The 12,251-nt window shown below is 40.6% G+C and overlaps 1 protein-coding gene across 1 annotated transcript in view; it reads right to left on the reverse strand.

The window, feature by feature from the left end:
- The window catches only part of LOC138325886 (uncharacterized), a 37,424-nt gene extending 25,526 nt beyond the window's left edge, over window positions 1–11,898 (reverse strand). The window contains exons 1-5 of the mRNA XM_069271864.1: window positions 11,764–11,898; window positions 9,451–9,716; window positions 8,803–8,938; window positions 7,469–7,641; window positions 6,532–6,655 (exon numbers count right to left, since the gene is read on the reverse strand). Coding sequence (XP_069127965.1) covers window positions 6,532–6,655; window positions 7,469–7,641; window positions 8,803–8,938; window positions 9,451–9,716; window positions 11,764–11,839 — 775 coding nt within the window. The 5' untranslated portion in view covers window positions 11,840–11,898. The remainder of the gene's footprint in view (window positions 1–6,531; window positions 6,656–7,468; window positions 7,642–8,802; window positions 8,939–9,450; window positions 9,717–11,763) is intronic.
- Window positions 11,899–12,251: the final 353 nt, after the last annotated feature.

The raw sequence follows: 12,251 nt of genomic DNA on the forward strand, positions 1-12,251 counted from the left end.
ACATGTTTGTTTGGTTGGGAGACTTGTCACATGTTTGTTTGGTTGGGAGACTTGTCACATGTTTGTTTGGTTGGGAGACTTGTCACATGTTTGTTTGGTTGGGAGACTTGTCACATGTTTGTTTGGTTGGGAGGCTTGTCACATTTGTTTGTTTGGTTGGGAGAGCTTGTCACTGTTTGTTTGGTTGGGGAGACTTGTCACATGTTTGTTTGGTTGGGAGACTTGTCACCTGTGTTTGTTTGGTTGGGAGGCTTGTCACATGTTTGTTTGGTTGGGAGGCTTGTCACCTGTTTGTTTGGTTGGGAGACTTGTCACATGTTTGTTTGGTTGGGAGGCTTGTCACTGTTTGTTTGGTTGGGAGACTTGTCACATGTTTGTTTGGTTGGGAGACTTGTCACTGTTTGTTTGGTTGGGAGACTTGTCACATGTTTGTTTGGTTGGGAGACTTGTCACATGTTTGTTTGGTTTGGGAGACTTGTCACATGTTTGTTTGGTTGGGAGACTTGTCACTGTTTGTTTGGTTGGGAGACTTGTCACTTGATGTTTGTTTGGTTGGGAGACTTGTCACATGTTTGTTTGGTTGGGAGACTTGTCACATGTTTGTTTGGTTGGGAGGACTTGTCACATGTTTGTTTGGTTGGGAGACTTGTCACATGTTTGTTTGGTTGGGAGACTTGTCACATGTTTGTTTGGTTGGGAGGCTTGTCACATGTTTGTTTGGTTGGGAGGCTTGTCACATGTTTGTTTGGTTGGAGTTGTACTGGTTGTTGGGACTTGTCACATGTTTGTTTGGTTGGGAGACTTGTCACTGTTTGTTTGGTTGGGAGACTTGTCACATGTTTGTTTGGTTGGGAGGCTTGTCACATGTTTGTTTGGTTGGGAGACTTGTCACATGTTTGTTTGGTTGGGAGAGACTTGTCACATGTTTGTTTGGTTGGGAGACTTGTCACATGTTTGTTTGGTTGGGAGGCTTGTCACATGTTTGTTTGGTTGGAGAGGTTGTCACATGTTTTTTGGTTGGGAGACTTGTCACATGTTTGTTTGGTTGGGAGACTTGTCACATGTTTGTTTGGTTGGGAGACTTGTCACATGTTTGTTTGGTTGGGAGGCTTGTCACCTGTTTGTTTGGTTGGGAGACTTGTCACATGTTTGTTTGGTTGGGAGGACTTGTCACATGTTTGTTTGGTTGGGAGACTTGTCACCTGTTTGTTTGGTTGGGAGGCTTGTCACATGTTTGTTTGGTTGGGAGACTTGTCACATGTTTGTTTGGTTGGGAGACTTGTCACATGTTTGTTTGGTTGGGAGACTTGTCACATGTTTGTTTGGTTGGGAGACTTGTCACATGTTTGTTTGGTTGGGAGACTTGTCACATGTTTGTTTGGTTGGGAGACTTGTCACATGTTTGTTTGGTTGGGAGACTTGTCACATGTTTGTTTGGTTGGGAGGCTTGTCACATGTTTGTTTGGTTGGGAGACTTGTCACTGTTTGTTTGGTTGGGAGGACTTGTCACATGTTTGTTTGGTTGGGAGGACTTGTCACATGTTTGTTTGGTTGGGGGCTTGTCACATGTTTGTTTGGTTGGGAGCTTGTCACATGTTTGTTTGGTTGGGAGCTTGTCACATGTTTTGTTTGGTTGGGAGGCTTGTCACATGTTTGTTTGGTTGGGAGACTTGTCACATGTTTGTTTGGTTGGGAGGCTTGTCACATGTTTGTTTGGTTGGGAGACTTGTCACATGTTTGTTTGGTTGGGAGGCTTGTCACATGTTTGTTTGGTTGGGAGGCTTGTCACCTGTTTGTTTTGTCACATGTTTGTTTGGTTGGGAGACTTGTCACATGTTTGTTTGGTTGGGAGACTTGTCACATGTTTGTTTGGTTGGGAGACTTGTCACCTGTTTGTTTGGTTGGGAGGCTTGTCACATGTTTGTTTGGTTGGGAGACTTGTCACATGTTTGTTTGGTTGGGAGACTTGTCACATGTTTGTTTGGTTGGGAGACTTGTCACCTGTTTGTTTGGTTGGGAGACTTGTCACATGTTTGTTTGGTTGGGAGACTTGTCACCTGTTTGTTTGGTTGGGAGGCTTGTCACATGTTTGTTTGGTTGGGAGGCTTGTCACATGTTTGTTTGGTTGGGAGGCTTGTCACATGTTTGTTTGGTTGGGAGGCTTGTCACATGTTTGTTTGGTTGGGAGGCTTGTCACATGTTTGTTTGGTTGGGAGACTTGTCACATGTTTGTTTGGTTGGGAGACTTGTCACATGTTTGTTTGGTTGGGAGACTTGTCACATGTTTGTTTGGTTGGGAGACTTGTCACATGTTTGTTTGGTTGGGAGGCTTGTCACATGTTTGTTTGGTTGGGAGACTTGTCACATGTTTGTTTGGTTGGGAGGCTTGTCACATGTTTGTTTGGTTGGGAGACTTGTCACATGTTTGTTTGGTTGGGAGACTTGTCACCTGTTTGTTTGGTTGGGAGACTTGTCACATGTTTGTTTGGTTGGGAGCTTGTCACTGTTTGTTTGGTTGGGAGACTTGTCACTGTTTGTTTGGTTGGGAGACTTGTCACATTGTTTGTTTGGTTGGGAGGACTTGTCACATGTTTGTTTGGTTGGGAGACTTGTCACATGTTTGTTTGGTTGGGAGACTTGTCACATGTTTGTTTGGTTGGGAGCTTGTCACCTGTTTGTTTGGTTGGGAGACTTGTCACATGTTTGTTTGGTTGGGAGGCTTGTCACATGTTTGTTTGGTTGGGAGACTTGTCACATGTTTGTTTGGTTGGGAGACTTGTCACATGTTTGTTTGGTTGGGAGACTTGTCACATGTTTGTTTGGTTGGGAGGACTTGTCACATGTTTGTTTGGTTGGGAGGCTTGTCACATGTTTGTTTGGTTGGGAGACTTGTCACATGTTTGTTTGGTTGGGAGACTTGTCACATGTTTGTTTGGTTGGGAGACTTGTCACATGTTTGTTTGGTTGGGAGACTTGTCACATGTTTGTTTGGTTGGGAGACTTGTCACATGTTTGTTTGGTTGGGAGGACTTGTCACATGTTTGTTTGGTTGGGAGACTTGTCACATGTTTGTTTGGTTGGGAGACTTGTCACATGTTTGTTTGGTTGGGAGACTTGTCACATGTTTGTTTGGTTGGGAGACTTGTCACATGTTTGTTTGGTTGGTGGAGTCACTTGACATGTTTGTTTGGTTGGGAGACTTGTCACATGTTTGTTTGGTTGGGAGACTTGTCACATGTTTGTTTGGTTGGGAGACTTGTCACATGTTTGTTTGGTTGGGAGGCTTGTTGTTTGTTTGGTTGGGAGACTTGTCACATGTTTGTTTGGTTGGGAGGCTTGTCACATGTTTGTTTGTTGGAGCTTGTCACTGTTTGTTTGGTTGGAGGCTTGTCACATGTTTGTTTGGTTGGGAGACTTGTCACATGTTTGTTTGGTTGGGAGACTTGTCACATGTTTGTTTGGTTGGGAGACTTGTCACCTGTTTGTTTGGTTGGGAGACTTGTCACATGTTTGTTTGGTTGGGAGGCTTGTCACATGTTTGTTTGGTTGGGAGACTTGTCACCTGTTTGTTTGGTTGGGAGACTTGTCACATGTTTGTTTGGTGGGGAGACTTGTCACATGTTTGTTTGGTTGGGAGGCTTGTCACATGTTTGTTTGGTTGGGAGGCTTGTCACATGTTTGTTTGGTTGGGAGACTTGTCACCTGTTTGTTTGGTTGGGAGGCTTGTCACATGTTTGTTTGGTTGGGAGGCTTGTCACATGTTTGTTTGGTTGGGAGACTTGTCACATGTTTGTTTGGTTGGGAGGCTTGTCACATGTTTGTTTGGTTGGGAGGCTTGTCACCTGTTTGTTTGGTTGGGAGGCTTGTCACCTGTTTGTTTGGTTGGGAGGCTTGTCACATGTTTGTTTGGTTGGGAGGCTTGTCACATGTTTGTTTGGTTGGGAGGCTTGTCACATGTTTGTTTGGTTGGGAGGCTTGTCACATGTTTGTTTGGTTGGGAGGCTTGTCACATGTTTGTTTGGTTGGGAGACTTGTCACATGTTTGTTTGGTTGGGAGACTTGTCACTGTTTGTTTGGTTGCTTGTTGTTTGTTTGGTTGGGAGGCTTGTCACATGTTTGTTTGGTTGGGAGGCTTGTCACATGTTTGTTTGGTTGGGAGGCTTGTCACCTGTTTGTTTGGTTGGGAGACTTGTCACTGTTTGTTTGGTTGGGAGACTTGTCACATGTTTGTTTGGTTGGGAGGCTTGTCACATGTTTGTTTGGTTGGGAGACTTGTCACATGTTTGTTTGGTTGGGAGACTTGTCACCTGTTTGTTTGGTTGGAGCTTGTCACCTGTTTGTTTGGTTGGGAGACTTGTCACATGTTTGTTTGGTTGGGAGGCTTTTCACATGTTTGTTTGGTTGGGAGGCTTGTCACATGTTTGTTTGGTTGGGAGACTTGTCACATGTTTGTTTGGTTGGGAGACTTGTCACATGTTTGTTTGGTTGGGAGGCTTGTCACATGTTTGTTTGGTTGGGAGACTTGTCACATGTTTGTTTGGTTGGGGGAGGCTTGTCACATGTTTGTTTGGTTGGGAGGCTTGTCACCTGTTTGTTTGGTTGGGAGACTTGTCACCTGTTTGTTTGGTTGGGAGACTTGTCACCTGTTTGTTTGGTTGGGAGACTTGTCACATGTTTGTTTGGTTGGGAGACTTGTCACATGTTTGTTTGGTTGGGAGACTTGTCACCTGTTTGTTTGGTTGGGAGACTTGTCACATGTTTGTTTGGTTGGGAGGCTTGTCACATGTTTGTTTGGTTGGGAGGGAGGCTTGTCACCTGTTTGTTTGGTTGGGAGACTTGTCACATGTTTGTTTGGTTGGGAGACTTGTCACATGTTTGTTTGGTTGGGAGACTTGTCACATGTTTGTTTGGTTGGGAGGCTTGTCACCTGTTTGTTTGGTTGGGAGACTTGTCACATGTTTGTTTGGTTGGGAGACTTGTCACATGTTTGTTTGGTTGGGAGACTTGTCACATGTTTGTTTGGTTGGGAGGCTTGTCACATGTTTGTTTGGTTGGGAGACTTGTCACATGTTTGTTTGGTTGGGAGACTTGTCACATGTTTGTTTGGTTGGGAGACTTGTCACATGTTTGTTTGGTTGGGAGACTTGTCACATGTTTGTTTGGTTGGGAGACTTGTCACATGTTTGTTTGGTTGGGAGACTTGTCACATGTTTGTTTGGTTGGGAGACTTGTCACATGTTTGTTTGGTTGGGAGACTTGTCACCTGTTTGTTTGGTTGGGAGACTTGTCACATGTTTGTTTGGTTGGGAGACTTGTCACATGTTTGTTTGGTTGGGAGGCTTGTCACATGTTTGTTTGGTTGGGAGACTTGTCACATGTTTGTTTGGTTGGGAGGCTTGTCACATGTTTGTTTGGTTGGGATTGTCACTGTTTGTTTGGTTGGAGCTTGTCACATGTTTGTTTGGTTGGGAGACTTGTCACCTGTTTGTTTGGTTGGGAGACTTGTCACATGTTTGTTTGGTTGGAGGCTTGTCACATGTTTGTTTGGTTTGTTTCACATGTTTGTTTGGTTGGGAGGCTTTGTCACATGTTTGTTTGGTTGGGAGACTTGTCACATGTTTGTTTGGTTGGGAGGCTTGTCACCTGTTTGTTTGGTTGGGAGGCTTGTCACATGTTTGTTTGGTTGGGAGACTTGTCACATGTTTGTTTGGTTGGGAGACTTGTCACATGTTTGTTTGGTTGGGAGACTTGTCACATGTTTGTTTGGTTGGGAGACTTGTCACCTGTTTGTTTGGTTGGGAGACTTGTCACCTGTTTGTTTGGTTGGGAGACTTGTCACATGTTTGTTTGGTTGGGAGACTTGTCACATGTTTGTTTGGTTGGGAGACTTGTCACATGTTTGTTTGGTTGGGAGACTTGTCACATGTTTGTTTGGTTGGGAGACTTGTCACCTGTTTGTTTGGTTGGTTGTTTAACGTCCTATTAACAACTACCGGGTACAGTCATACAAAGATAGCCTCCCATGTATGTGATGTGTTATGTGTGGTGAGTGCATACATGTTCTGTGTGGTGAGTGCATACATGTTCTGTGTGGTGAGTGCATACGTGTTCTGGGAGGCTGTGATATGTTCATGCTGAGTCTCCTTAATATAAGTGAAACTCTTTCCAATTTCAGTTTCACTTACAGCAAGGAGACATACAGAAGCCTCCTAAAACATATCTGGACTTATCACAACATTACATAGAAGGCTGTCATTAATGTCCCTTTCTATAAAGGTATTATAATGATTTGAAATTTACTACTACTGTATCTCAATAAAACAACACTATCAATGAGTTATTCCGTTATGAAGAGTTTCCTTCTGAGCATGAATAAATTCTTGTTATTCTTTAATTATTGTAACTTTTAATTTAACAATGATTTAGTCTAAATAAATAACATTCATTGTCAATATCACTGTAGCCAAGGCGACAGCTAAATAGAAGGACTGCTACTTGAGGATAACTTCATTACATCTAATTAAGTCTCACCCAAATTACTGAAGACCGGGAGAAGGGCCTCTGGGTCGTTGGTGATTGCACATTGTAGGAGTTTCTGTAGCTGGTCACGTGACAGATCCGATAAAATCTCAGTCATGGGTGGATACACAGGCACCTGTTGATAGATACAGTCAGGTGAAAACAATAGGTGCATTATAGGTAGGTAGCACAAATAATTCCAGTGTCAAGAATTTCTGTTTATAACTGTTCCAAATCATTAAAAGTTTGAAACATTATAACATAAACAACTAAACTCACCTACTCCACACAAAACAGATACCATATGATACAGACACATGTATAAATAAACTACATCAATCATACACATAACTAAATAGCATCAGCTGATGTTCATGATAAACCGCTCACACAAATTATAATATATATTCAGAGGAACTTTAATTTTAGAAACAGTGCCAATAGCAGTATTGTTAGAGACTGTATGAGTACTTGTCTTGTCTGCCTCCCTGATCCTATGCAGGGCCAATAGCAGTATTGTTAGAGACTGTATGAGTACATGTCTTGTCTGCCTCCCTGATCCTACACAGGGCACTGACAGTATTGTTAGAGACTGTATGAGTACATGTCTTGTCTGCCTCCCTGATCCTATACAGGGCCAATAGCAGTATTGTTAGAGACTGTATGAGTACATGTCTTGTCTGCCTCCCTGATCCTACACAGGGCACTGACAGTATTGTTAGAGACTGTATGAGTCATGGCCTGTTTGCCTCCCTGATCCTATACATGCAGGGCCACTGACAGTATTGTTAGAGACTGTATGAGTACTTGCCTTGTCTGCCTCCCTTATTCTATACAGGGCCACTGACAGTATTGTTAGAGACTGTATGAGTACTTGCCTTGTCTGCCTCCCTGATCCTATACAGGGCTAATAGCAGTATTGTTAATTAGAGACTGTATGGATACTTGCCTTGTCTGCCTCCTTGATCCTATACAGGGCCACTGACAGTATATGACAACACCACAGTTTCTTTGGACAGCGACTACATTTTGTAGACACAATGGTCTGCCTCTCAAACTTCAGAGTCACTTTGGCAGAGATTTTTGAGGTTGGTGAACCAACAACAGCTGTTAACATCAACCCTATAAACAGAAGGAGTTGTATCATTAGATATGTGTGTGAGCACCAAAATAAAACTTGTATTGTAAGATACTAACTGTGTAGAGCTGTTATCATATATCGGCATCGCGATATATCACGATTGTAGAGAAGAGACGACGATATCGTTAAAAAAACTTATATCTACGATATCGTCGTCAGCCGTAACCCATCATGTGTTAGTTGGAAAGGAAACAAAAACATTGCACAGTCGGACACAGACAGAATCTGATTGACTTGTAAACAAACATCTAATTAAAAGTATCACAAATAAACATTCGTTTTGATGAATGTTTCACTTTATTTATTTACAAATTACACTCTATATTGTACTTTCATGATTGGTCCCCCAAACATGACTTATATTTCCATAAATTCCTTTTATATTTTACTCGGCAAAAATCGTGATATTATCGTGACGATATCGTCAAATTTTGACGATATCGCGATGCACATTTTCTCTACGATAACAGCTCTATAACTGTGTATTCTGTTTATCATGCAACCATATATTACGACATTCAAAACGAAAGCAAATTGCCAGATATTTACTTGGTTTTGCTCGAAACAAGGTGATTCTTTAATGGATAGGGAAAGATTCACTCACTACACTGATTGAGAGTGTACTCCTTTTCCTACTGTGAAAAATATACATGCACCTTCACAAACATGAGTACCAGTAATTCTATTCAGTGTGTAATATCACTGAAACAATATGAAAATACTCAAAAAACAATAATTATCCATCAAAGAATTACTTTACAATACATACCTTTGCCATGAGCCAAGAAAAAAATGAGACCATCACACGAGATTTTCGATATCATAAAAACGATATAATTCCGGTGAATGTAATGTCATTTTAGCGGGACTGAATGACGTTTCATTCACTGGAAGGTTAAAAGTTTGGGGGTCAAGTTAGAAAAAGTTCTGTCAGATGTGGAACAAATTCACGTTATCGTATTGACAGATAAAGCATTTCGCATTGACAGATAAAGCACAAGTAGTTATCGGTCAGTATGTGGAGCAGTTGTCGGATAAATCATATTTTTATTCCCTATAGTTTTTATTGTCTTCACCTACCTTATAAGGACTACATCAGTTCAATTGAGAAAAAGACATAATCTGTTGTGTCCAACTCTTACCGACTTGTCGCATCTCTCGGATGTATCCATCCCTACGCATCATTTGGGCCTTCCTCCACTCATCCTCCGATTTCATGCAAAGTCTCGCACAACATTTCACCCTCTTCTCATCACTTGGAAATGACCAACGTGATATCTGTGACCGAAAAAATGAATAAAGCCATAGTAATAATGTAAAGGATGTATGTTGAGGGCATCACACAGAATAATAAAATCTCACAGGGGTCTGTCAAGTGGACAGGGATATCTCAACAGCAGTGAAAGATTTTGGTCAAACCGAGGCTTGCAGAGACGACCCAAATCTTTCATGAGAGTTGAGATATGTCTGGAGATATCCCTATCCACTTGACACTGACGCATGTTTGATCATTTTTCTCCCATTCTTAGTGGAAAAATGATGATTTTTCATTTGCTTACCAGCTTTTTCATTACGTTATTATGACAGGAATGTCGTTATGCTTCAAAATTTATGACATGATCAACAATGCATGCTGCATAGTAGCTGCATGTATTGATGATGTCAATTGTCATAGTGCGTGTGAGCTGTCTTAATTAACTTGAGCTTGATTGGCCTGAGGGAACCTGAATATTACAATTGAGAAACTGAAATACAAAATAAAAACCTAATTTACGAAGTTACTGTCTTACTTTTTTCAGTAAATGTTGATCTAGTGGCGGGACACATTTTTCCAGGCTTTCCCAGCTGTAGTGTAGAGCTGTAGCAGATGCTGACAAATCAAGGAGAGGTAGCGGTGTCTTCTGTGGCTGTATGGTATCATCATCTGGTTCTGGGAATGTGTACAACAGAGGCTCACTATCACGCTGACGTCGCCGTGATAGACGTACCAACTGTTGTACATGTGACCAATCATCTTCACTATCACTGTCACTGGACGGGTTCAATAGAACGTCCTCTGAAACACCAAGATGGGGGTTTGGATGCATTGTTAGACAAAAGTAAAAACTTAACACACAATTCAGTTTTGTGCAACAAAAATCATTTTTGTTTAGTACAATTCTATTTTGTATGTATGCAAATTATCCCTTTTGTCACCATTTTTTAAGAAAATCTCTCATTTGATTTTGTGATTGTATGCTCAGTGCTGATGTTTGGCCATGGAGAGAGAATATCAATTATCAGATACTGACTGCAGTATGGTTTTTTTTTCTCTGGGTACTCTGGCTTAATTTTCCTCCATTTCCAAAAATTAATTGGCATATTATTATATGACACTGGCTGTTAATAGCTAGGTCATATTTAATCAGACAAACCAATCCAACTTCTTAGTCATGCATATGTACCGGTACATACAAAGTATATCTATGAAGACCTATGTGTAACCTATGATATTTGGTGCCTATATTTGATATAAGGAAGTAAAATGTAATTTTAATGACAAGATAAACAAATGTTTATGTTCAGGGTCTTAGCTGTTAAAATTAGCAGTGTAAGCGACTATCTGGATAAAAGCAACAACAAACAAAACCGGTATCTCTACATACAATGTATTTAATCTAAGAATTCTAGATTTATAATGATCTTTGATATTGAGGACGTTCTGACTAAATGTGTGATACATACATGTACATATATATACACACTGTACATTTGTAAGTGTTAATTCCAACACTATATTACTGCTACAATTATATTATTTATTAGTAAGCCCTCTGTGGCTGGGTTGAGAGTTTGAAACACAGGAAGGGTGCCAGATATGGCTATAGGTTGGTGTTTTATCTCTGGGTACTCCTATCCTCCCACACTCCCTAAACTTATAATTGTCACATGTAAATGACCCTGACTATATACAGCAATACATTTATATGAAAAGATATATACATGGTAAGAACATAATGGTGCAATTACATTTATCCTGCAACTGTCCCACATACTGACCGATAACTACTGCCGGATAAACTTGTGCTTTATCCGTCAATACAAAATGCTTTATCCGTCAATACGATCACGTGAATTTGTTCCATATCTGACGGAACTTTTTCTAACTTGACCCAGAACTTGAACCTTCCGGTGAATGAAACGTCATTCAGTCCCGCTAAAACGTGACGTCACATTCATCGGAATGACGTCATTTTTACGGTATCCAAAATCTCGTATGGCGGTGTGGTTTTTTTCTTGGCTCATGGCAAAGGTATGTATTGCAAAGTAATTTTTAAACGGGTATATATTGTTTTTTTAGTATTTTCATATTGTTTCAGTGATATATTACACTGAATGGATTTACGGATGGTGTTTGTGAATGCGCTTATTTATTTTCCACGGCAGTAAAAAGGAGTACACTCTCATTCGGTTAAGTGAATGAATATTTACCTCCGCATCAAAGAAGCGTCACGCTTCGATCGAAACCAAGTAAATAACTGTCAATTTGCTTTCGTTTTGAATGCCATAATAGTTGCAGGATAAACAGAATACACGATTAGTATCTTACAATACAAGGTTTATTTTGGTGCTCGACACGGAAAGCCGAGATGACTCGGCAAAGCCTCGTCATCTCGGCTTTCCTAAGTCTCGCACCAAAATAAACCTTGTATTGTAAGATACTAACCATGTATTCTCTATTTATGTGTTTGTATTTGTAACTAAATAGATCGATAAAAGGTAAAATAATATGAGAACATTTGATGATATATTCCAAGATTCCCTTTTGGTGCCCCATTACTCCCACCTCTCCCACCTTTCTACGTGTACCTATTTTGGACCCGAATTCATATACTTCAACATTTTGAACAATGTATATTACATGAAAACATTTATTCCTTTACCAATGCTATTTCTCCTATATTTAGTGACAAAGTCGAATACTTATTGAACTCATTCGTTAAGTTAACGTTCGTAATCAACCCAACCAAACAAGCATGACGTTAGCAAACTGAGTTTATAAGTACAGTGCATCGTTTGATAATTTTAGAATGATTTCTATCGCGACATTACAAACAAATTACCATTAATATAACAGTTATCCTCTTCCTCCAGAAAATCTGAAGGCGAATCGTCTCGGAATCTTACTAAACCTGTCATGTAGGAAGAGATCGCGTTCGCTCATACAGGCCATCCGCTTTCATTTTGCGTAAATCCTCAATAACATCATGTGGGGAATCCCCGGCCTCGTTCTGAAATATGTATACAATACGTACTGTTCAAAGATTGGTTAGCTTGCTGGTACAAAATGTGAAGTACAGTATAGATCTAGTGTAGCTCTAGATCTACATTGTATGTGCCGACACGATGTATCTGTATACAAAATACATTTACTCCTTAGATGTCAATGTATTCACTTCTATCTGAAGAAATCTCGCAATACCATGCATCGAAAAAAATGTAACTGTCTAACCTGTATACCTTGTATGCTTTCTTTTGCCAGGTACATGTACATGTCTTCTTATTGGTGACACAAATCCACCGATGTCGATGATTGTATTGTGTGGATTGG

The sequence above is a fragment of the Argopecten irradians genome, chromosome 6, assembly GCF_041381155.1.
Source record: "Argopecten irradians isolate NY chromosome 6, Ai_NY, whole genome shotgun sequence".
In the NCBI taxonomy this organism is placed as follows: domain Eukaryota; kingdom Metazoa; phylum Mollusca; class Bivalvia; order Pectinida; family Pectinidae; genus Argopecten; species Argopecten irradians.